Raw genomic sequence first — 25,158 nt, forward strand, 5'->3', positions numbered from 1 at the left:
ACTACTCCCCTGAATATTCTTTTGATGATTCCTTCAAAAAATTCTAATTCTCTAAGAGCACTTCTTAATACAAGAGCTCGCCGGAAACTTATGTAGGAATTCAGTGGAAGATTTTTCTAGAAATTTTTCCGAAAATTACTCTGGGGGTTCCTGCAGTAAGTCTTCTGATAATATTGATACCAACACGAACTTCGCCAATGTTTCTTCCGAGGATTCTTTCGGGAATACTTCCTGGAATCTTTCCAGAAATAATCATATCTTCAATGCACTAATACCTATCTTGAAATTGTTTTAAATAAAGGATTCCACAAACCGAACAATCCTCACAGAAATGTCTATATGAAATCCTGGAAGCATTCCGTGGAAAATCTAGATGGAATCTAGTAGGAAAGTCTTCTAGAATTTCGAAAAAAGCATTTAATGGAAATTCTGAAAAAAAAAGTTCTGATGAAACTCCTGAAGGAATATCCTAGAAACATAAGGACAAGTGGACAAGGTAAAGCGTGATACTTTGAACGCGATTATCTCGAAATGTTTTTTTTTTTAAGTGCTGCTTCGGTGATCACGAAAACTAGTTGACCGATCTGCATACATTTTTTTTTTTTTTAATATGTGCCTTTATTTACAGACTAGCTTTAGCCTTTGCATCACGCACTTCTTCTATCAGCTTTCCAAAATCAGCGAAACTCTCGGTGTAGTAATCAGGCACAAAATCTTGATCCGACAACTTCTCGACGTCCACGTTTTTGGCCCCTCCGGTTAGTACGAGCAGCGTTTGAAATCCCGCCACTTTCCCAAAGGCTACATCCTGTGCAATCATGTCCCCAACGAACAGCACCCTTCGCGAGTCCTGGATTCCGTACTGTGCCTTCAACAGCACACCCAACTGGTGACCCGGTTTGCCCAAAACGATGGCCTTCCGCCCGGTGGCCTGCTCCAGCATATCCACGTACCGACCTGACCCAAGGACTTCGCATTGCTGCGTTATGGAAATACTACGGTCAGTGGCACCCGCAATCAGCAAGCACTCCGGGTCCCCCTTCAAGTACAGCTCCGCCCGTAGCATTTTGGTATGATTACAATTGAAATCGTAATCTACCACCACCGCTTTGACGGGCTTCTTATCGTGAATCACCGGAATGATAAGACGAAGCGCCTCGGGCTGCGGTTCACTTGGCTAAAAGGTAAATTATGTAAATAGTTAGATATTGTGTCAGAGATGGTTCTCATAAATAGCCTACGCCATGAATAACTTCGTAGCCTGCGTCCCTCAGAGCATCCAAGAACGGTTGTGCACATATAGCGTAGATCAAGCCTTTGAAATCGATTGATTTTAAATACTTGATCACACTGACGACTGGATGAACGACATCCGCATCATCCACTTCGTGTCCCAGCTTGCGAATCTGATCCCGATAATTCGGTAACGTTCGCACACTGTTGTTGGACACATACACCAAACGTTTGTCCTGGCTCTTCAGGGCACTGATCGCGCTGCCAACGCCCTCGATCGGTCCATACAGGTTCCACACTACGCCTAGACAAGTTAAAAAACAATTGAACTCAATTTACTAATTAAATACGTTTGTTATGTTTACTGCACCATCGCAATCGGTGAGAACGTAATCGAACGAGTCCAGAAAGCGCTTCTTATCTTCCAGGCTTAAATCCAGCAATCGTTTGGACGGCGAACAACTGCTGCTACTGCTGGTAGACATGTCGGCTTGGCTTGGCGTCTGATTGCGAACTGAAGAGTGCTGCTCGCCAATTGCGTTTGAGAGGTTTGCGGATTTGTCGTGTGAATCGTAGGTAGGTACTATGTATTTGTATTGATCGAGAATTGCATAGAGTTGCTGCAGTATTCAAGAATTTCAAACTGATAAATGATTTGAATAATTATTTCGATTTCGATATAGTTTTTAAATTGAAAAAATGTGAAAGTTTCATGGAATTTTAAGCATTCCTACTTTTTAAACAGACACTTCGTTCTGAACATCGCCAATCATCTTCAGCAGATCGGCCAAGCTTTCCGTGTAGTAGTCCGGTACGATATCTTGGTTTGTAAAACTCTGAACGTCCACCACCTTGGTCGCACCAGTCAAAACGAGTAGCGTTTGAAATCCAGCAATTTTTCCGAAGGCTACATCCTGCGTGATCGTATCTCCAACGAACAGTACCCGTCGAGAGTCGCGGATGCCGAATTGTTCCTTCAACTGGACGCCCAACTGTTGTCCCGGTTTGCCCAGCCCAATTGCATTACGTCCGGTGGCCTTCTCCAGTATGTCCACAAAATGACCCGGGCCAAACACATTGATCTTCTGCCTAATGGATGTCCAATGGTCGGTTCCACCGGCAATCAGCAAGCACTCGGGATCACTCTTCAAGTACAGCTCAGCCCTCAACAGCTTAGGATAGTTGCAATTGTAATCGTAGTCAACTACAACCGCTTTGACTGGTTTCTTATCGAAAATCTTCGGAATGATAAGACTCAGTGATTCCGGTTGCACCTCTGTGGGCTAGAATAAATACTGCATAACTGATTTGTACTTAATCCAGTTCTCGATCATTTACTTACCCCATGAATGACTTCGTATCCCGCATTCCTTAGGTCAGCTAAAAATGGTTCAGTACCTATAGCGTAGATCAGTCCTTCGAAATTAACCGACTTCAAATACTTGATCACACTGGTCACCGGTTGGATCACATCCACTTTATCCACATCGTGACCCATTTGCTGCAGTATTTTCCTGTAATTTTCAAACGATCGGATACTGTTGTTCGATACGTAGACGACATGTTTGCCAAGGCTTTTCAGTGCACCGATCGCTGCACCAACGCCCTCTATGGGCTCGTATCGATTCCACAAGACACCTAGGAGATAACATAAGAACCGTAAGGGTATTAAACACTAGAATTACGTTCCATACCATCACAATCGGTGAAAATATAGTCGAAAGAACTCAGAAAGCGTTTCTTATCTTCGATGGTCAGATTCTGCAAATGCTTAGAAGTGCGGCAGTTGCTGGTAGACATCTTGTAAGAGAAATGTACGTCAACCGAATGAGGCTGTATAGCGAAACATAACCAGTATGTATTGCGAGCGCTTATCAGCATCATTTATCTCAACCAAACTATTTCGAAAACAGATTCAAATTCAGCTTAGATAACATGAGGTGATAGGGTGGCTCAAGCTTTTAGCTTAATTGCTAATTGTACATTGGAGACTTGTTTTGAGGAGACGAAACTTTTGAGAACTACCCGTTTTTGAAATTCGATGGTTAAATTTTTCCCTACATTCCATTGGCACCCTATGTACATTCACCTGGAGCAATTTCCGAAGATCTCCTGGAAGATCCCAAGGCACTCCTAATGGAATTCCTAAAAAAAACTCCTAGAGGATTTTCGAGGAACTCCTGAAGGAATTCCACAGGAACTCCTAAAGAAATTCCACAGGAACTCCTGAAGGAATTCTCGAGGATCTCTTGGGAAAATTCTCGAGAAACTCCTGGAGTATATCCCGAGGAACTCCTGAAGAAATTCTCTGTGAACTTCTGGAGGTATTCCTGAGCAACTTCTGGAGAAATTTTTGTGAAACTTCTGGAGGAATTCCTGAGGAACTTCCGCAAGAACTCCCAACGAACTTCAGCAAGAATCTTCTACAGAAATTTCTGAGCAACTTCTGCAGAAATTCCTGGGGAACTCCTGGAGGAATTTCCTAGGAAATCCTGGCAGAATACCCTAGAGGAATTCCCGAGGAACTCCTGAAGAAATTCCAAAGGAACTTCTGAGAAACTTCTGGAGATACTCCTGTGATTTTTTGTAATACTTCTGGAGTAATTCCCGAGGAACTTTTGCAGGATTGCTCAAGAATCTTCTGCAGTAATTCCTGGAGAACTCCTGAGAGAATTCCTGGTAAATTCCTGGTGGAATTTCCAAGAAATTTTTGGAGCAATTCTCCAGGAGCTTTTGGCGGATTTTTGAAGGAAATCCAGAAGAAAATCCCAAGGAACTCCTGGAGGGATTCCCGAGGAACTCCTGCAGACATTCCCGAGGAACTCCTGCAGAAATTCCCTAAGAACTCCTGCAAAAATTCTCGAGAAACTCCTGCAGAAATTCCCGAGAAACTCCTGTAAAAATTCTTAAAGTACTCCTGCAGGAATTCACGAGGAACTCTTGCAGAAATTCCCGAGGAACTCCTGGAGAAATTCCGTGGAGGATTTTTTGCGGGAACTACTGAGGAACTCCTAGAGGCAATCCCGAGGCAATCCTGGAGAAATTCCCGAAAAACTCCTGAAAGAATTCTGTAGGATCTCCTGGAGTTCCGGAGGAAGTCCTTGAGGAACTCTGGACGAACTCTTGGAGGAATTCACAAGGCACTCCAGGTGCAATTTCCAAGGAAGTCCTGAAGGAAGAATTCCCAAGGAACTCCTGAAGATACTCCAGAGGAACTCCTGGATATATTCCCGAAGAAATTCTGGGGATATTCTCGCAGGAATATCCTAAGAACTCCTGGAACCATTCTCGAGAAACTCATGGAGGAAATCCGAGAAACTCCTGCAGGAATCTCCGAGGAATTCCTGCAGGAATTCTCGAGAAACTCATGGAGAAATTCTCAAAGAATTCCTGAAGGAATTTCCAATTCTCGAGAAACTCCTGGAGGAATCTCCGAGAAATTCCTGCAGGAATTCTCGAGAAACTCATGGAGAAATTCTCAAAGAATTCCAGAAGGAATTTCCAATTCTTGAGAAACTCCTGGAGGAATCTCCGTGACACTCCTGGATGAATTCCCAAGAAACTCCTAGAGAAATTCTTGAGGAACTCTTAGAGGAATCTCCGTGACACTCCTGGAGGAATTTCCGAGGAACTCCTGGAGGAAATCCCAAGGTTCATTTTCATGCAAGAAATTCCGAGGAACTTCTGGAGGAATTCCTGAAGGAACTCCTGGAGCAATTCCTGAAAAAACTTGCGAGGAACTCCTAAATAAATTCCCGAAGAACTCCAGAGGAAACTCCTGGAGGAATTTCCGGAATTTCTGGAGGAAATCCCGAGGTTCATATTCATGAAATAAATTCCGAGGAACCTCTGGAGGACTTCCGCAGGAACTCATAGAGGAATTCCGGAGGAATTGCGGAGGAATTGCGGAGGAGCTTCTGAAGGAAATCCTGGAGCAACTTCTGAATGAACTTCCGAAGAACTCTTGAATAAATTTCCGAAGAACTCCTGAAAAATTTCCGGAATTTCCGGAGGAACTTCTGGAGGAATTCCGCAGGAGCTCCTGGAGGAATTCCGGAGGAACTCCTGCAGGAACTCCTGGAGCAACTCCTGAAGAAACTTCCGAGTAACTCCGGAATTAATTCCCGAAGAACTCCTGAGGAATTTCCGGAATTTCTGGAGGAACTCCTGGGGCAACTCTTGAAGGATCTTCCAAGGAACTCCTGAATAAGTTCCCGAAGAACTCCTGAATAAATTCCCAAAGAACTCCTGAGGAATTTTCGGATGTACTCCGAATTCTCGGTAAACTCCTGGAATAATTCGCGGGGAACTCTTGTAGGAATCGCCGAGGAACTAATGGATTAATCCCTGGGGAACTCCTGGATGCATTCTCGAGGAAATCCTGGCTGAATACCTGAGGAACTCCTGCATCAATTCCCGAGGAGTTGCTGGATGAATTCTCCAAAAACTGCTGGAGGAACTCCTGAGAAACTCCTGGAGGAATTCCCAAGGAACACCTTAAGGATTCCTCGAGAATTCGTTTGCAGGAATTCCCGAGGAACTTCTGTGGGAATTTCAAATGAACCTTTACATGAATTCTTGAGGAACTTCTTGATGATTTCCAGAAGTACTCCTTGAAGGATTCCTCAAAGTAGTTCTAAAGAAATTCTCGAAAAATTCCTGAAGGAATTGTCGAAGAACTTCTGGAGAAATCCCAAGGAATTCCTGGAGGAAATCCCGAGGAACTTCTGCAGGAATTTCCTAGGAACTGCTGGAAGAATTATCGAGGAACTCCTGGAGGAATTTCCTAGGAACTCCTGGATGAACTCCTGGAAGAATTCCGGAAGAACTCCTTAAGGGATTTTCGAGGAAATTCTGGAGGAATTTTTGAGGAACTTCTGGAGGATTTCCGAGGAACTCCTGGAGGAACTCCTGGAAGGACTCCTGATGTAACTCCTGGAGGAATTCTGGAAGAACTCCTGGAGGAACTCTCGGGAAACTCCTAGAGGAATGCCAGAGGAACTTCTCGAGGAATCCTAGAGAAACTTCTTGAATAATTCTCGGGAAACTCCTGGAAGAATATGCGAGGAACTCTTGGAGGAATTGCCGAGGAACTCCTGGATTAATCCCCGGAGAACTCCTGGGTAGATTCCGGAGGAACTGCTGGATGAATTCCTGAGGCAATCCTGCATCAAATCTCGAGGAGCTGCTAAATGAATTCTCCAAAAACTCCCGGAGGAACTCCCGAGAAACTCCTGGAGGAACTCGCAAGTAACTCCTTAAGAATTTCTTGAGATTTTTTTTTGCAGGAATTCCCGAGGAACTTCTGTGGAAATTTCAAATCAACCTTTACATGAATTCTTGAGAAACTCCTTGATGATTCCCGGAAGTACTCCTTGAGGGATTGCTCAAGGTACTTATGGAGGAATTCCGGAGGAACTCCTGAAGCAACTCCTGTAGCAACTCCTGAAGGAACTTCCGAGGAACTCCTGAACAAAGTCCCGAAGAACTCCTGAGTAATTTTCGGAATTTTCGGAGGAACTCCTGGATGAATTCCGGAGGAACTCCTGAAGGAATTGCGGAGGAACTCCTGAAGGAATTCCGGAGGAACTCGTTGAAGAATTCTCCGTAAACTCCTGGAAGAATTCGCGGGGAACTCCTGGAGGAATTACCGTGAAACTCCTGGATTAATCCCCGGGGAACTCCTGGATGCATTCCGGAGGAACTGCTGGATGAATTCTCCAAAAACTTTTGGAAGAACTCCTGAGAAACTCCTGGAGGAATTCCCGAGAAGTCTTTTGCAGGAATTCCCGAGGAGCTTCTGTGGAAATTTCAAATGAATCTTTACAGGAATTCTTGAGGAACTCCTTGATGATTTCCGGAAGTACTCCTTGATGATTTCCTGGAGGTACTTCTGGAGAAATTCTCCTCGAGGAACTCCTGGAGGAATTGTCTAGGAACTTCTGGAGAAATCCCGAAGGATTCCTGAAGGAAATCCCGTGGAACTCCTGCAGGAACTTCCTACGAACTGCTTGAAGAATTCTCGAGGAACTCCTGGAGGGATTTTCTTGGTACTCCTAGAGGAATTCCGGAGGAGCTCCTGAAGATATTTACGAGGGAATCCTGGAGGAATTTTTGAGGAACTTCTGGAGGATTTCCGAGGAACTCCTGGAGGAACTGGATGTATTCCCGAGGAACTAATGAAAAAATTCTAGAGGAATTTCCTAGGAATTTCTGAAGAAATTTCTGGAGAACTCTGGTTTTCGTCTATCTCATCGAAGTATTGGCGGGGAACTTCTGGAAGAATTCCCAGGAAACTACGGAGGATTTTCCAGGAAAACCATGGAAGGATTCTTAGAATAATCTTAGAGGGATCGATCACAAGCGCTGGGGAACTTCTTGATGAAATCCTGGTGGAATTCTCGGTGAAGTGCTGAAGTAAGTAAGTAAGTAAGTAAGTAAGTAAGTAAGTAAGTAAGTAAGTAAGTAAGTAAGTAAGTAAGTAAGTAAGTAAGTAAGTAAGTAAGTAAGTAAGTAAGTAAGTAAGTAAGTAAGTAAGTAAGTAAGTAAGTAAGTAAGTAAGTAAGTAAGTAAGTAAGTAAGTAAGTAGGTAAGTAAGTAAGTAAGTAAGTAAGTAAGTAAGTAAGTAAGTAAGTAAGTAAGTTAGTAAGTAAGTAAGTAAGTAAGTAAGTAAGTAAGTAAGTAAGTAAGTAAGTAAGTAAGTAAGTAAGTAAGTAAGTAAGTAAGTAAGTAAGTAAGTAAGTAAGTAAGTAAGTAAGTAAGTAAGTAAGTAAGTAAGTAAGTAAGTAAGTAAGTAAGTAAGTAAGTAAGTAAGTAAGTAAGTAAGTAAGTAAGTAAGTAAGTAAGTAAGTAAGTAAGTAAGTAAGTAAGTAAGTAAGTAAGTAAGTAAGTAAGTAAGTAAGTAAGTAAGTAAGTAAGTAAGTAAGTAAGTAAGTAAGTAAGTAAGTAAGTAAGTAAGTAAGTAAGTAAGTAAGTAAGTAAGTAAGTAAGTAAGTAGGTAAGCAAGTAAGTAAGTAGGTAAGCAAGTAAGTAAGTCAGTACGTAAGTAAGCAAGTAAGGAAGTACGTGAGTAAGTAAGTAAGTAAGTATGTAAGTAAGTAAGTACGTAAGTAAGTAAGTGAGTAAGTAAGTAAGTAAGTAAGTAAGTAAGTTAGTTAGTTAGTTAGTTAGTTAGTTAGTTAGTTAGTTAGTTAGTTAGTTAGTTAGTTAGTTAGTTAGTTAGTTAGTTAGTTAGTTAGTTAGTTAGTTAGTTAGTTAGTTAGTTAGTTAGTTAGTTAGTTAGTTAGTTAGTTAGTTAGTTAGTTAGTTAGTTAGTTAGTTAGTTAGTTAGTTAGTTAGTTAGTTAGTTAGTTAGTTAGTTAGTTAGTTAGTTAGTTAGTTAGTTAGTTAGTTAGTTAGTTAGTTAGTTAGTTAGTTAGTTAGTTAGTTAGTTAGTTAGTTAGTTAGTTAGTTAGTTAGTTAGTTAGTTAGTTAGTTAGTTAGTTAGTTAGTTAGTTAGTTAGTTAGTTAGTTAGTTAGTTAGTTAGTTAGTTAGTTAGTTAGTTAGTTAGTTAGTTAGTTAGTTAGTTAGTTAGTTAGTTAGTTAGTTAGTTAGTTAGTTAGTTAGTTAGTTAGTTAGTTAGTTAGTTAGTTAGTTAGTTAGTTAGTTAGTTAGTTAGTTAGTTAGTTAGTTAGTTAGTTAGTTAGTTAGTTAGTTAGTTAGTTAGTTAGTTAGTTAGTTAGTTAGTTAGTTAGTTAGTTAGTTAGTTAGTTAGTTAGTTAGTTAGTTAGTTAGTTAGTTAGTTAGTTAGTTAGTTAGTTAGTTAGTTAGTTAGTTAGTTAGTTAGTTAGTTAGTTAGTTAGTTAGTTAGTTAGTTAGTTAGTTAGTTAGTTAGTTAGTTAGTTAGTTAGTTAGTTAGTTAGTTAGTTAGTTAGTTAGTTAGTTAGTTAGTTAGTTAGTTAGTTAGTTAGTTAGTTAGTTAGTTAGTTAGTTAGTTAGTTAGTTAGTTAGTTAGTTAGTTAGTTAGTTAGTTAGTTAGTTAGTTAGTTAGTTAGTTAGTTAGTTAGTTAGTTAGTTAGTTAGTTAGTTAGTTAGTTAGTTAGTTAGTTAGTTAGTTAGTTAGTTAGTTAGTTAGTTAGTTAGTTAGTTAGTTAGTTAGTTAGTTAGTTAGTTAGTTAGTTAGTTAGTTAGTTAGTTAGTTAGTTAGTTAGTTAGTTAGTTAGTTAGTTAGTTAGTTAGTTAGTTAGTTAGTTAGTTAGTTAGTTAGTTAGTTAGTTAGTTAGTTAGTTAGTTAGTTAGTTAGTTAGTTAGTTAGTTAGTTAGTTAGTTAGTTAGTTAGTTAGTTAGTTAGTTAGTTAGTTAGTTAGTTAGTTAGTTAGTTAGTTAGTTAGTTAGTTAGTTAGTTAGTTAGTTAGTTAGTTAGTTAGTTAGTTAGTTAGTTAGTTAGTTAGTTAGTTAGTTAGTTAGTTAGTTAGTTAGTTAGTTAGTTAGTTAGTTAGTTAGTTAGTTAGTTAGTTAGTTAGTTAGTTAGTTAGTTAGTTAGTTAGTTAGTTAGTTAGTTAGTTAGTTAGTTAGTTAGTTAGTTTGTTAGTTAGTTAGTTAGTTAGTTAGTTAGTTAGTTAGTTAGTTAGTTAGTTAGTTAGTTAGTTAGTTAGTTAGTTAGTTAGTTAGTTAGTTAGTTAGTTAGTTAGTTAGTTAGTTAGTTAGTTAGTTAGTTAGTTAGTTAGTTAGTTAGTTAGTTAGTTAGTTAGTTAGTTAGTTAGTTAGTTAGTTAGTTAGTTAGTTAGTTAGTTAGTTAGTTAGTTAGTTAGTTAGTTAGTTAGTTAGTTAGTTAGTTAGTTAGTTAGTTAGTTAGTTAGTTAGTTAGTTAGTTAGTTAGTTAGTTAGTTAGTTAGTTAGTTAGTTAGTTAGTTAGTTAGTTAGTTAGTTAGTTAGTTAGTTAGTTAGTTAGTTAGTTAGTTAGTTAGTTAGTTAGTTAGTTAGTTAGTTAGTTAGTTAGTTAGTTAGTTAGTTAGTTAGTTAGTTAGTTAGTTAGTTAGTTAGTTAGTTAGTTAGTTAGTTAGTTAGTTAGTTAGTTAGTTAGTTAGTTAGTTAGTTAGTTAGTTAGTTAGTTAGTTAGTTAGTTAGTTAGTTAGTTAGTTAGTTAGTTAGTTAGTTAGTTAGTTAGTTAGTTAGTTAGTTAGTTAGTTAGTTAGTTAGTTAGTTAGTTAGTTAGTTAGTTAGTTAGTTAGTTAGTTAGTTAGTTAGTTAGTTAGTTAGTTAGTTAGTTAGTTAGTTAGTTAGTTAGTTAGTTAGTTAGTTAGTTAGTTAGTTAGTTAGTTAGTTAGTTAGTTAGTTAGTTAGTTAGTTAGTTAGTTAGTTAGTTAGTTAGTTAGTTAGTTAGTTAGTTAGTTAGTTAGTTAGTTAGTTAGTTAGTTAGTTAGTTAGTTAGTTAGTTAGTTAGTTAGTTAGTTAGTTAGTTAGTTAGTTAGTTAGTTAGTTAGTTAGTTAGTTAGTTAGTTAGTTAGTTAGTTAGTTAGTTAGTTAGTTAGTTAGTTAGTTAGTTAGTTAGTTAGTTAGTTAGTTAGTTAGTTAGTTAGTTAGTTAGTTAGTTAGTTAGTTAGTTAGTTAGTTAGTTAGTTAGTTAGTTAGTTAGTTAGTTAGTTAGTTAGTTAGTTAGTTAGTTAGTTAGTTAGTTAGTTAGTTAGTTAGTTAGTTAGTTAGTTAGTTAGTTAGTTAGTTAGTTAGTTTGTTAGTTAGTTAGTTAGTTAGTTAGTTAGTTAGTTAGTTGGTTAGTTAGTTAGTTAGTTAGTTAGTTAGTTAGTTAGTTAGTTAGTTAGTTAGTTAGTTAGTTAGTTAGTTAGTTAGTTAGTTAGTTAGTTAGTTAGTTATTTTCAATTTCAAATTCACATAAGGGAACGTTCAAAAATTACGTCCAACATTTGGGGGAGGGGGGGGGGTCTACAAAAGTGTGACACTACGTGTATTAGGTATAGGGAAAATGCGTGACAGAGGGGGGAGGGGGGGTCGAGAAATCCCAAAAATTGATGGACGTAATATTTGAATCTTCCCTAAGGGAACGTCCATAAATTACGTCACGCAAAAATCGACCATTTTCAACCCCCCCTCCCCCCTATGTCACACTTTTTGTATGGAAGCTCAACATTTTTTGTATGGCTTGTCACACTTTGCTGAACCCCCCCTCCCCCCTCAAAGCGTGACGTAATTTATGGACGTCCCCTAAGCCATTTCTGCTCATTTCTGCGTTCTTGAGCCATCTGCTGAGTTCCTTAGTGCGTACACGATAACACAAAATTATACGAAATTTAATTCAATCCATCGCAAAATAATATTTCTTTAACTGAACTTTTGCACAACCATCACAATGTTAAGTTTTTAACTTTTTTTGTCAATATTAAGTTTAGTTTTGCAATTGTATTTATGTCCTGGAAATTCAAAAAAAGATTTACTGCCTGCATGCTGTTTGTTCTGGCGATTTTTCCAATGAAGCATGTGTTAACCTGTAAACATCGTGTAAACCATACTCATTTTCATGTAACTTCACTTAAGCGTGCACGGTCACTCACCAAACTGTCAAGCATCCGCAGTCGCTTTGTCGTCCGTCACTCAGTCACCGTCAGTCAGTCGAGAAAAGTGGAAGGGTTTTCATCACGATCGCTGTGCCAGCAGTAGCAGAAAATAAAACCAAGAGTGATCGTCGTCCTCGCAGTCACCCCATTTGGAAATTTCATTCATCATTCTTTTGTGCGCGGAAGTTGGGAAATTACGCATCACACAAACAGTAAGTAGGTACCTAGATCAGTTCGGGGAAATAATGCGGAAAAACTAGAGCATCGACGTAAACAAATGCGCGGGGTGGAAATTCTTCCTCCTTCCGAAGACTGCTCTGTTTATCAACAGCTACCAGCGCTCCTCCCCCGAAAATAACCCTTGCGTGTAGTGTGTAGTGTCTTTGTGTGTGGAAATTACTATCGCCGCCCAACGCAAAACAATATTTTTGCCACATTAGCAAAATGTTCCTCTAATGATGGTTTGGCTAGAGCGCGGGGGGTTTTCCCCGTGTTGTGGCGGTGACGACTTGAAATAAAGAATAATATTTTGATAAGCGAATTGTGCTGACCTTGCAGAGACTGTTTCTTTCTGTTTCTGTCGCCATAAAAACTATACCATTGAGAAACGACATTACGGTACATTCCTGATGCCGTGTGGATGGACTTTCTCTGTCGGTCTAAGTGAGATCTTGCTGCACCAGGATTAGGTGCATAATCATTCAGTCGAGCTCAAGGTTTCGGAAGGAAACTAATGACATAATCTTCTCGATAGCTAAAAAACCAATAGCGAGTATTCCAAATAGTGATACCACTAAGATCTGTTATCACGTTTATCAGCTGAAATGAAGTGTGGGTGGATGTAGTTCTCCACATCAGAAAAGCATCTTCTAAGCTCGTTTGATACGCTGCATACTTGACATCAGCCGCGGTCCGATTGCACACTTGCGGATTGTGGTGTGATTGTATCGGTAGGTACATACAGCTGGAATAACAGCTGCAGCACAGCACAGTCCAATACTGGAAAACCACGTAAGTGTTTGATGTCGCGGCTAAGTTGTTTAAAAATTGCTTTGGAGAGCATACGATCGATCACTGGAACTGTTTTGTAGTGCTGGCTGAGCTTCTACTGATTAAACAAGTTAAACATTATACAGGTAATTTACTTGCTATAGAAATTCTGCTATGTCAACAATCTAGTATGCACAAATTTATCTTGATTGAATTGGACTTATCGACATTGATTTCATATACGCGAGAAACGAGAGAATATTTAATAATCTAAACCTCAGTTTTAGATTGAAGTCTTTTAAAACTAGACAAAAAATTGATTCATTTGTCACTATGTGGTTATAATTTAGATATGTACGTTCTTTTTTTGTTGTTTACATAAATATGTCCCTGTTCGTTTTTTATTCGTGGGGCTCCGTTGCCCATTTGATTTTGCTGGCGTAAACGGGAGGGGAATCCCAACCATTTGAAATTCAAAAGTGGATTCTTGCGTTAACAAGAATAACAGCATAACAATACCATTAACTCGTAATTCTATGCACTCGAATTAATCCTAATCGGAAATAAGCGATTAGGGACCATCCACAAGCAACGTCATGCAATGTGCTAACGACGGTGCCCGAAGCTCACGATAATTTTCGAAAATAATTCCTCTCCTGCTCTGGCATTCATGCACATTGCACACAACAGAGACGTGTTCATCTAATTCCATCCGAAGGAGAATTGGGATGCTGAAAAAAAAACAAACCATGTGCATCGAGTTCAGTTCTGTGCTTTTCGTGCCTTCAGGGGACGGAGATGGTGAAGTGGCTCCGTAGCTTGGAGGAAAGAAGCGCCCGTCGGGAGTCATTAGTTCGATTCCCAGCGGAGCACGTGGATTGCTCTTCATAATTCAAATCTGAATTTGTTCATCAAATTGTGCTGTGTGCATAAATGCCAATGCATTCAAACATTTATTTCTTCGAATGAGTGTAATTAGTTTCGTACCTTTTAATTCCACCCCATGTTGCTTATCCTTTGACAGATACGCGTATTTCGACTACCACTTGTAATCTTCCTCAGTGTCAGTCATCCACTCCGAATAACGGATAACTGACACTGAGGAAGATTACAAGTGGTAGTCGAAATAAGCGTATCTGTCAAAAGATAAGCAACATAGGGCGGAATTAAAAGGTACGAAACTGATTACACTCATTCGAAGAGGGTATTCTGCTTAGAGGGTTCGAAAAGTCGATACAAGATTAAATTTCTTGTTTCTCGATAAGGTCCTTATTTGAAATAAAATTTTGATGCAATATGCTTCATTTTTCGGGTTAGTTTCTTCCTTTCGATTATCTTCAGACAACTCCGATTATCTTCATACATAACTACTCGTTGTTCATCATTCGGTTCTTGCAGTAGTTACTTCAACCGTAGAGCCTCTGCAAAAGCGATGATCTCGGCTTCCGCTTATAAGACCGCTTTACGGCAAGCCCCACTCACCGTACTTCCGTTAACTTGGAACACGAAACCGATATGCGACTTCCGATTATCTCAGCCCAGTCTGCATCAGAGTAACCGGTAGTTAATTGTCCCCTTGAGGTACTTTACCACGCGTTTTAATTCGCTCTAGTCCTCGTGGGTGGGATGATTTGTCTTCCTATTCAAGATCGATACTGCTGTTGAAATGTACGGACTAGTATGGTTCTGTAACACTAGCCTGAATGACACTAACCCGAAAAACACTAGCCCGAATGGTAGCTTTAGGTATTTTGAGGAAAACTGATTAACAATTTCATCAGAGATTTTTCCTTCTTTATAAAGAACTTAATTAAGTTATCGGCTATTCTTTCAAGATTTATTGACGCAAATCGTATTAGAACCATCATTAGCGCCATAATAAATTTACAAATCCGGCAGAGGTTTTTCCTTCTTTGGAAGATACGGTGTTCTTCCGTATTCTATTGTTACCAAGATACTGATAGATGTATTTCGATTCGGGCTTGTGATATTCGGGCTAGTGACATTCGGGCTAACGGTGCATTCGGGATAGTGTCGTTCGGGCTAGTGTCATTCGGACTACACTGAAAAAAATAGACACGCCTGAGTAATGTGTTTTACATATAGATTTGCGCAAATTGTAAAAACCCATGAATGTCACGTGTGAAACATATAGAATCATCAACATCATTTTTGCACAGATATATCAACAATCCACACTATTCTCATGTGTAGAGAACATATAATACGTAGGAAAAACACATCAGACTAACGTGTACGCTTTTGACTCAGCTCAAAAGTCAAAACACATGAATCGATCGTGTCTATTTTTTTCAGTGTAATGTTATAGAATCGTCCCTTCGTAGGTTTGTACACGGTAAAAATTCTGCACGCTGATACGAAGGGATTGGTACTTGAATTCATATTAATTCGTTAACATTTGATTATCACTTGGAAAGAAGCATCCAATGCCTCTTCAATTTCAATGGAACATCGCTTGAATTCGCCACAGACAAACAGACGTAACATCTTGAAAGATTTTCATGGAAATCCATCGCCCAGTTCACACTACCATCACCTGGTGGAAAAGTTGCACGAATCGCTATGTTGTGCAATATCGTCAACAGAATGAGCTAGTGTTAAACGTCAAACGCATAGAAAAACGATGCGCGCGCCTCTGGTTGTGAAAGCCACAACTATGAAAATTAAAAATGATCGTTGAAAGCGTGGTCGATGGAAATTTCGCAAGTGTTACGCCTGTTTGTCTGTGAATTCGCTATTGACAATGTTTTGATTTAGAAACAAAAATAATAAAAAAGTTTGTGGCACAACCTGATTTGATACCAGGACCTTCACAGTTTTAATCTTAAGGTGAAACATCAAGAAAGCCCATTGGAATTTTACATACAATCTTTAGAGGCACAAATCTGACGAACAAAGCATCGATCCAAATCGCACTTGATTATCCTTGCTTTGCTCACTTGCAAAAAGAGGCAGCTTTTCAACATCGACCGTATTTGTTTACGAATTTTTAAGATTTGTGCTTTTGAAAACGTGAGTAGGAGTGCAAGTCGGCCATTGTGGCAGCCAGATTTGTACTCTCTGAAGTTTCTCCTTAAGTCTTACCAATGAGCCATTTTACGAGACGTTTCGGATCAGCTGATCGCTCATTTCATGAATGAAAATTTGACAGGAGGTTGCGCCCAAGCCCGTGAGTGTTAATATCAATATCAACACTGTTGTCGTTTCGTAAAATAGACTATACTCTATTTCACAACTGTTAGGGTGCTATTGGTGCTATTACACTCTTTGCCCAGATGCCAAATATTTGACCACTTTTGACAGATAAATTTTGGCAGGTTGTTTGGCTCTGTTTGTCCCTATTCGTTTTTTTTTTTTTGAGAGTGACAAATATTTTTGTTTGCCAGGTACACCTTGGTCAAAATTTAACTATCAAAAGTGGTCAAATATTTGGCATTGGTCAAAAAGTGTCATACTAGCTTTAGAAAGCTGTGAATCGAAGCGAAACACTTTCTATCTCCTGTCATTTACTTTCATGTCTAAAGAAGTCATTAGTCAAATCAAGGACTTTTTACTTCGGATCCTACACAGCTATACCTGATTACCGACTTCGGTAAATTTTTAGTGGGTTTTTGAACTGCTGATCACTCGGTAACATTTGCCGTTACCGAAAACTCAGAAGATTGAAAAATTGCTCATCTGTCAAAATCTACCAAATAAGTCAGTAAATCTAGAAGAGTAAGTTTACTGACTTTTTCGGTACTTACAGGGGATGGCCAAAATGTTTGGGATAGGCAACTTTTTTTCTCTCACAAAAAAGTTCAACATGTTATAACCATTCATAGAGCGAATCAAAAAATCTCAAATTTTGACTATTTGTCAACCTATTATATCGTCCCGTTAATGCTAGAACTAGGTAACTAGTTTTGCGAAATTGCGAGCAATTTGTTTACATCTGAACGTTCACCACAATAAACAAAAGTTTGTCGATTGAAACTACAAAAACACACAATGATTCTTCATTTAAGACCAACAAAGTGTATGTTTTATAGCAGGATAAGTTTTACCAGCCATTTTTACCCGTACTTTCCAAAACGAGTTACCTAGTTCTAGCATTAAGGGGGCGATATGTGCATCATTGGTACAAATTTGGGCTCGATTGATTAATATTTCGCAAAGTTAGAAACGTTCTCGTAAAACACATTTTCTTAGACAACTCAATTTTGAGCTGTCATATCTCGGAAACCAGTAAACCGAATTGAATAAAATTTTAAACGTACACTAACAATATGTAAATGCTTCACAAACTTTTAAAACATAGGTACTTTTTAAACGTTGAAAAAAGTTATCATGGATTGACACTTTTTGGACTTTTCTCGAAAAAATGTTTTTTTTTTTTACATCAGTGTCAATAAATGTTAGTTTTGATATCCAAAGATTTTCCACTTCTGTTCTCAAATTATCTCTAATCAGATATATTAGAGCCTATTTAGATTAAAGGAAGAACACATTTAATAATTTTTGTGTGGTATTGTAAATTTTACTTATTTTCCTCTATATGGGTAAAAATTTCAACCCGATATAACTTAATTCGCCGTGAGAAAATATTACATTTTACGCGAACGGTTCTAACTTTGCGAAATATTAATCAATCGAGCCTAAATTTGTACCAATGATGCACACATAATAGGTTGACAAACAGTCAAAATTTGAGATTTTTTGATGCACTCTATGAAAAGTTACATCATGTTGAAATTTTTTGTGGGAAAAAAAAAGTTGCCTATCCCAAACATTTCGGCCATCCCCTGTATTTGGATTGTTTACGTTTACTTTAGGGGAGACTGGGGAGACTTGATCCCTTTTTCTTAATTTGCCTGTAACTTTAAGAAAAAAACACAAAACTAGATCCATTTTTCGTACAGAATAGCAGGTAAACATCTATTGCAAGTTTATACAAAACAGAAGGACTTTAAATTATTGTTAAAGTTTTCAAAACTGTGTTTTTATGGAGGCATGTCTTATGATGTATTTTTCATGGTTTGTACTAAAATAATAATTATCTGACACGTTTTATCATTGAATATACTAGAATTCCGAGTAAATAGAGGCTTCCAAATTGAATTTTATTTTTCTCATGTATAATGTGTGTGTAATCCTCGAGGGATCAAGTCTCCCCATGTCACTGTTGTATACACTAAGCTACATTAATTGAAATATTTATATAACAGCCTTATTTGAATAAATACGTTTGATAGTACTTTATTTATACTATGTGCTGTGAAATTTTGACACGATTTGGTTCAATTTTCACAAAGTTATTGAGATTTTTCGGAATCGCCTAAAAGATTTCTGAAACACTGAAAACAAACCATAAGCCTTTAAAAAATAATGGAATACACAATTAAAATCAATTGTAGCCAAAACATTGTCGTCTGTCCAGATGTCGTTTTGGAAAAAATATGCTGGAAGAAAACTGTTTTTGATTCCGAGAAAATATGGGGGGAACATGTCTCCCCAGGGATCAAGTCTCCTCAGTCTCCCCTACTGAACTTCCCAGTTCCCGAATGCTCTCCAGTTTCCGGATTTCTTATTGTTTTTTTTTTTTCATTTTATTTATTCCGGAAGGCATGTTAACTTTTACCAAAATCAAATGTCCTTGCAAATCTTCTTGCCTCACTCAATGGATGAAGAAAAAAATCAGCGAACAAATTGAATTCATGTCTGCATTTTTCCGCCAGTTTGCCATGTTTGTGCTATTAGATCAAAACTGGTGCTCCAACAAGAATAGCTAACGGCAGAAGCTTCGGAGCCAGCGAACACTACCGGCAAAGTCTCAGGATATACTTGGCAAAACTGGAGAAAGCCAGAAAAAAAAACCTTTGATAATTTCAAGAAATTCTGCTAGAAACTGGCAAAGGATTTAAAGAAGGAATTGCGGTTCAAATCCAAGGAGAAAATTTGGAAGGAATTCCGGGAAGAATCGTGGATTGAATTTCGAAATCCAAACATTACTACACTACTAGCACAGAGAACAGACACCCAAGTTTTATATGGTCTGTGGAATTACTGTTTGGACTTAATTTTTTTTCTCTCCTTTTTTTTCAGAATGTTTGGTTGGCATTGTAGGTGGAAATGTCAAAGCAATTTCTTGCAACCCCAAAAGAACCCGTTAAAAAATCTAGTAAATTCCTTAAACAATTTTTGTGTTATAGTGGAATTTTGTGGAATCTCTTGGATAATAAATCTTGCGCATTTTTTTATAGTATATTTACTTAAGTTTTGTTATGTATTTTAAAAAAATCAAAATTTCCCTCTAAAAAAAACTGGAAAACTTAGGGGATTTTTTTTCCTATGATTAGACATCCTGTATGAGCATAAGACAATAGTTATAACAATTTAAGAATAATTATGAAAATTCCAGAGGAAGCAAGAGAGGAAGTTATTGTGCAGCTACCAGAATTCAGGTAATCGAGCAAAACTTTGAGAAATGTATGGCGTTTGTTTAAAGAAAATACTGACGTGTTTCCTGTGAAATCTCTGAAGATGTTCTTGGAGTTCTTAATGTTAGTTTTGAAAAAAAAATGACGATAAAACTTCTCGAAGCGATTCAAATACGAAAAACTGACGACGATCTTACAGTTGAGGTCGAAATAACAATAGTTTGTTAGTTCAAGCATCGTGAGAATTTGCTGGAGGTATTTTCAATAAAAACGGGTTGAACTTGCGAGTTGAATTAGTAAAGGGAAATTGTTGAGTAGTGTAGTGACTTCGCATTTATAAGTACACTACTCAAGATGAGTATTTGGAACTCCTAATGAGATCTTAAACATTTTATGTAATATGAGAAGGAGAAATACAACAGTTATTTGTTGTTAATACTAAACGGTCTTGTTAATTCACGGTTTGAAACATGGCTCTCAATGATCATTTTACTTAATATAACAAGTAAGATCGTCCTCTTTCATGCGATGGATCAATTATTGAAAGCGACTTTTTTAGGCTAGCAGCTTCAATGCTGCAATTCAAATCGTTTAGTAAATATACTTTATTATCTACTGCGTAAATAAAAAACGTTTTGGTTTATAATTAACGCTCTTCTTGAAAGTGACTCACATTCAACAATGTTAGTTTCAACTACTCTATATAATATACTCACATTAGTCCGTATTATCAATCAGGCTCGCGTTGCACGTCACGTGAGACGAGTAATGCAAATCAAATGGGATCGAGTCGACTTTTGTCACCTCATTCGACTCGTCTCACCTCACACGACGCGCAGAATAAGCCTGAATTTCACACTGCACTTTCACCACAACAGGAATCTTACTGAATTTTAGCAAATTTTCTAACTGTCCTACAATATCATTCATCTTTAACAGTTCTGTATTATTTATAAATGTGTCTAATTTCATCAACAGGTGCACCTGGTTTTGTAAATCCAATTGACCCTTCCAAGTAAATAACAAGACAACCAAAATGAGCGACGAATTCGATGGATGCGAATGCATTTGGAGCCATGAGCTGGCCATGCGTCGGTTATTGTCGATTGTAAGTTTTAAACAGCCTTATTCTGCGAGTCATGCGAGTTGAGACAGGTGGCTTCGTCTCACGTGACAAATAACTAATACAAATCAAATGGGAACGAGTCGACTCATTTGACTCGTCTCACCTCACACGACTCGCAGAATAAGCATGAAAACCCCATTGTAAAATTCCTGTAATTTGTGACCTATTCTGCAACGTTGCAGCTCCGCAATGGACAGTCCTATTGCACGGACAACGAGTGCATCGATTGTAAGTATTTAAACTGAATAGAGCTAAAATAACTCAAACTTAACCGAATTATCCATCTTCCATCAGTACCGAATGCACCGAACCAGGGCGCCAGCGACAACTTCTTCATGTTGATGCTGTTCATGATCTTTGCTGTGATATTATATGCGATGCGGCCAGCGTCGCTCCGTCGGCGGAACGACCTGAACAAAGCACTGCCACCGTCGAATGGGGTAAGATCGGACACGGAAAATTCCAGTGAACTGTAGTATTGATCTCCTTTTCTAACTTACAGGGCCCAAGCAACGATGGGGCACCACCGGCAGTCAACTGATAGAATCGTCAAAATAGTTTACCGGAATCTGTAAAATTCAAAATGGTGTATTTCTACCTAATCTAGAACGAATCGACGTTATTGCGTATTAGGAACAGCCGTGTTAGGGTTTCTTTTTTTTTTATTTTTCAAAGTGATTATCGTGAGTTCTTATCTAAAAGCGTAACAAAAATGAATAGGGAGGTGACCCATGTAATTATGGGTTGAACCACTAAATAGTGCTAGAATAAACTTGATATGAAAATCAAAATACCTAGAATGTAATGTATCTACTTGTGAGCTGCCACGTGGGCCTCGTAACATATTATATTCCAATTCTATACGTTTGAGCGCATTTTGTTATCAATTGGTGCACTTTACACGTTTTATTTACTATCCAAACTATGAAAGTATCCACTACTTACACTTTTTGACCATCAAAATAAGTTTTGTTCTAAACGATCAACGCACACAAACATATAAAGATGGCACAGTCAGTGGTAGATAACAGGTGAACGGTCCATACAAAAAAACGTATTTCCTTATTCCTTATATTCCACACGGAGAAAGCTAGCCGTTAGATATTATTTATCTGTTATATTTTTATTTTATATGTATACCCTTATATCTATATAGTTTTAATTGCAATTTTTACAAACACATCAGTTTATGGGTTCCAACGTTGTTCTTACCGAAAAGACATTCTATACGAACGATTTTGTTTAACATGTGTTAGGGACCCTCTTATTTTGTTTATAAGATTTTCTTTCCAGGGAAATTTAAATACAAAGTAAATATAGTAACTTCACACAACAAAGAGGACGTGTTTTTGTTTTGATGCCGAAAGCTGTGTAAAACATAGGTATAAAAAGTGTTCGACCCTTTTCAAAAGATAGTCGTGGCGCTAACATCGATCCCAACCACTATCTGCTGATGGTCAAACTGCGCACAAAACTCTCCGTCATCAACAATGTACGGTACCGGCGAACGCCACGGTACAACCTTAAGCGACTGAAGCAACCGGATGTCGCCTCAGCATACGCGCAGAATCTCGAGGCAGCGTTGCCAGACGAGGGCGAGCTCGACCCCTCTAGAGGACTGCTGGAGAACTGCCGAGAGCACCATCGGGTACGTACGTGGGAAAGAGTCGACGAAACGAATGGTTCGACGAGGAGTTTAGAACAATTTTGGAGGAGAAGAACGCAGCACGGGCGGTCATGCTGCAGCAAGGAACCCGGCAAAACGTGGAACATTACAAACAGAAGCGGAAACAACAGACCCATCTCTTTCGGAGAACAAAGCGCCGCCTGAAAGAAGCGGAGTGCGAGGAAATGGAACTGTTATGGCGTTCCCATGAAACACGGAAGTTCTACGAGAAGCTCAACGCATCCCGCAACGGCTTCGTGCCGTGAGCCGAAATATGCAGGAATAAGGTCGGAGGCCTCTTGACGGACGGTCCTGAGGTGAACGAAAAGGTGGAAGCAGCACTTCGACAAGCACCTGAATGGCGTGGAGGACGTAGGCACGGGAGATCGTGGCAACGGAGGTGTAGGAAATTGATAATGTTATTCTAAAATAATGAGTAGATGATTTGCTTCGGTGTCCCGAGACATGTGCTCGTTGTTAGGGGCAACGAGAAGAAACGGTCATAGTAGTCGGGGACCTAGGGATTCGCGCCACTTGGGCGGTGGCTTCTATATTCGTCTGTTTTCCACTATAACTCAGTCAAATTTGAACCAATTGACACAACTTTTGGAATGTGGTGAGATAGGTATAGTATCTACCCGTGTACAACATTTCAAGTCAATTGGTTCAAAATTGACTGAGTTATAGTGGAAAACAGACGAATATAGAAGCCACCGCCCAAGTGGCGCCATACCCTACTTGGAAGAGAGAATTGACTGAGACGTGGTGATATCAGGCCAAACATGTCTAAAGGTCCAATCTGCAGAAGAGAGGCTCTCTTTGGTTTGCCTCTCTTTCGTCAATATCTTAGCTGTTTATTTGAATTATTATTGTCTCCTTGCATAGAACGATGGTCAAAACAATCGTCATTTGATTTGTACTGCAAAAGTAGTTGAAAAGTGTATAATTACATTGTAATAATTGGAAGAGAAAGTGAACAAAGAGAGCCTCTCAAATGCAGATAGGACCTATTGAAATGTTTGGCCTGATATAAAGACGCTGTTTCAGAGCGCAAGAAATTGAAGATTTTGATTTTCCGTTCATCATCTGATCGTGGTTTATTGAATCCAGGATTGAATCTTACTTTGGATTCGAGCAAGACCCTACAACCTGGCGACGAGGATAAACTTAGGTAAGCTTTTAAAAAAATGAAGCTGAAAAGCGAAAAAAATGCCTGGGCTGGGAGAGTCCACTGAAAGAAGTTGCTTAAATGCCGGACCGGGAGGGTCCACTTTGAGGAAATGCTTAAATGCGGTTACAGAACTGAAGGAATTCAGTAAATCCCGGACTGGGAGGGTCCACTATGAGAAGTTGCTTAAATGCGTTGTCAAAGTCCCGGGCTGGGAGAGTCCACTGTGGTAATTCGCTTAAATGCGGTGTAATTACTGAAGGAATTCGGTAAAACCCGGACCGGGAGGGTCCACTATGTGAGAAAATGCTTAAATGCGATGCCATGACCAAAAGAGGCAGTACAACCCGGACCGGGAGGGTCCACTAAAGTTGAAAAAAAATGCATGCTGGCAGCGCCTGGGCTGGGAGAGTCCACTTACTTGGAGGCTAAAAGAAAACGGGCCGGGAGGATCCACTGATTTGCTGCATGTTGGCAGAGCCTAAACTGGGAGAGTTTGCCTAAAATAATTGTTGTACTGAATTGTGTTGCATTTGAAGCATAATTGTCCAGAAATGGGGAGAGTTTAAAAAACATGGAAGTACAGCTTCCGCTCGATAACTGAGCTTTGACGACAGTTCAGTTAGTGAGCGCCGCTCGATAACTGGACTGAGCTCCCGGAGCCGGAAGCTATTGTTATATTTTATTTTGTTAACAGATTTGCAAAACGTGAGGTTAAATTTCGTTTATTTTTGACAGACAACTGCTTTTTAACTGGACTTTGGCCCAGTTAGCGAGCGCCCAGTTAAAAAGCAGTCCAGTTAAACAGCAGTCAGTTATCGAACGGATGCTGTAGAAGAAAACGTTTGTTTGCAAAAGTGTCTTGTTTTGACAATGGGGCACGTTCGATGTAGTACTAGATTTGTAGTAATGAGCTGAATTTTAGTATGGTGAGAAGGTCAGTTCTCTGTTTCTGCTATGAAATGGCTCAAAAAGCGTGGATTCCTTGCCTTATTTGATGCTGTTTGAGCAAAACTTTGGATAACTATTTTGGTCATGTTGCAAGAAATTGAGAAAACAACAACACTGTTGCCGAAAGTTTTGCTCAAACAGCATCAAATTAGGCAAGGAATCATAATACCCACGCTTTTTGCACCATTTCATTGCAGAAACGGAGAATTGACCATCTCACCATACTAAAATTCAGCTCATTACTTCAAATCTAGTACTTCGCCGATCTGTCCTATTGAAGTGGTAAAGTATGTTGCCTAGGATACCATTGTACTACGTGCCTACTGTGATGGAATAGGAGGCAATCAGTGAAGTACTAGATTGAAAGTAGTGAGCTGGATTTTTGTATGGTGAGATGATCGATTCTCCATTTCTGCAATGAAATGGTGCAAACAGCGTGGGTTATATGATTTCTTGCCTAATTTGATGCTGTTTGAGCAAAAGTTTGGGTAACTGTGTTGTTGAAGTTGCAAGAAAAAAATAATACAACAACAAAGATACCCAAACTTTTGCTCAACCAGCATCAAATTAGGCAAGAAATCATATAACCCACGCTGTTTGCACCATTCCATTGCAGAAATGGAGAATCGATCATCTCACCATACAAAAATCCAGCTCACTACTTTCAATCTAGTACTTCACTGATTGCCTCCTATTCAAAGCTCATATTCAAATGTGATCTAATGCGCTGTAGGTATTTATGAGTGATTCTGGAATATGCAGACTGATATTGGTTGGTAATGTTAAGTTAGTCAGCACTCGTGGGTTGTTGTTCGCGATTCGCGCAAATGGGAAAGATTTGAATTTTCATTATTATAGCATCCAAGGGCTATATGCTGGCGATATAGCATAAGCTGCTGCCATCCCCACTCGGTCTCTGTCAGTAATAGGACTAACAGAACAAAGAAGAAGAAGAAGAAGAAGGGCTATATGCGATCTTCACAACATATGGATTCTAGGATGAGCTGAAACAATCGAAGTGGTAAGATTACAGAGC

The 25,158-nt window shown here is 38.7% G+C and overlaps 3 protein-coding genes across 4 annotated transcripts; 1 reads left to right on the plus strand and 2 right to left on the minus strand.

The window, feature by feature from the left end:
• Positions 1-593: 593 nt before the first annotated feature.
• Positions 594-1,810, minus strand: LOC109399254 (uncharacterized). The gene is made up of 3 exons (XM_019671693.3): positions 1,604-1,810; positions 1,242-1,537; positions 594-1,177 (listed from the first exon to the last, which is right to left on the minus strand). The coding sequence occupies exons 1-3, from the start codon at positions 1,716-1,718 to the stop codon at positions 623-625; spliced, it is 966 nt and encodes a 321-aa protein (XP_019527238.3). The 5' UTR covers positions 1,719-1,810; the 3' UTR covers positions 594-622.
• Positions 1,811-1,970: 160 nt separating this feature from the next.
• On the minus strand, positions 1,971-3,033 carry LOC109399255 (uncharacterized). Its single transcript, XM_019671694.3, has 3 exons — positions 2,928-3,033; positions 2,576-2,871; positions 1,971-2,516 (listed from the first exon to the last, which is right to left on the minus strand). The coding sequence occupies exons 1-3, from the start codon at positions 3,031-3,033 to the stop codon at positions 1,971-1,973; spliced, it is 948 nt and encodes a 315-aa protein (XP_019527239.3).
• Positions 3,034-11,812: 8,779 nt separating this feature from the next.
• On the plus strand, positions 11,813-21,674 carry LOC109399247 (small integral membrane protein 14). 2 transcript variants are annotated; one of them, XM_019671685.3, is made up of 5 exons: positions 11,813-11,993; positions 20,190-20,319; positions 20,520-20,565; positions 20,632-20,777; positions 20,840-21,674. In XM_019671685.3, the coding sequence occupies exons 2-5, from the start codon at positions 20,248-20,250 to the stop codon at positions 20,876-20,878; spliced, it is 303 nt and encodes a 100-aa protein (XP_019527230.1). In that variant the 5' UTR covers positions 11,813-11,993; positions 20,190-20,247; the 3' UTR covers positions 20,879-21,674. The 2 variants fall into 2 exon arrangements, with proteins under 2 accessions (XP_019527230.1, XP_019560422.1); XM_019704877.3 differs by lacking the exon at positions 11,813-11,993 and adding an exon at positions 12,047-12,917.
• Positions 21,675-25,158: the final 3,484 nt, after the last annotated feature.

The sequence above is a fragment of the Aedes albopictus genome, chromosome 2 (assembly GCF_035046485.1).
Source record: "Aedes albopictus strain Foshan chromosome 2, AalbF5, whole genome shotgun sequence".
Taxonomy (NCBI): domain Eukaryota; kingdom Metazoa; phylum Arthropoda; class Insecta; order Diptera; family Culicidae; genus Aedes; species Aedes albopictus.

Coding starts and splice junctions, on each gene's coding strand:
- LOC109399254 (XM_019671693.3), bottom strand. CDS start 1,718: ATGTCTACCAGCAGTAGCAGCAGTTGTTCGCCGTCCAAACGATTGCTG. Junction 1,538..1,603: donor CGTTCTCACCGATTGCGATG/GTGCAGTAAACA, acceptor TAACTTGTCTAG/GCGTAGTGTGGAACCTGTAT. Junction 1,178..1,241: donor GCTACGAAGTTATTCATGGC/GTAGGCTATTTA, acceptor TTTACCTTTTAG/CCAAGTGAACCGCAGCCCGA.
- LOC109399255 (XM_019671694.3), bottom strand. CDS start 3,033: ATGTCTACCAGCAACTGCCGCACTTCTAAGCATTTGCAGAATCTGACC. Junction 2,872..2,927: donor TATTTTCACCGATTGTGATG/GTATGGAACGTA, acceptor GTTATCTCCTAG/GTGTCTTGTGGAATCGATAC. Junction 2,517..2,575: donor GATACGAAGTCATTCATGGG/GTAAGTAAATGA, acceptor TATTTATTCTAG/CCCACAGAGGTGCAACCGGA.
- LOC109399247 (XM_019671685.3), top strand. CDS start 20,248: ATGAGCGACGAATTCGATGGATGCGAATGCATTTGGAGCCATGAGCTG. Junction 20,320..20,519: donor TGCGTCGGTTATTGTCGATT/GTAAGTTTTAAA, acceptor GCAACGTTGCAG/CTCCGCAATGGACAGTCCTA. Junction 20,778..20,839: donor CACTGCCACCGTCGAATGGG/GTAAGATCGGAC, acceptor TCTAACTTACAG/GGCCCAAGCAACGATGGGGC.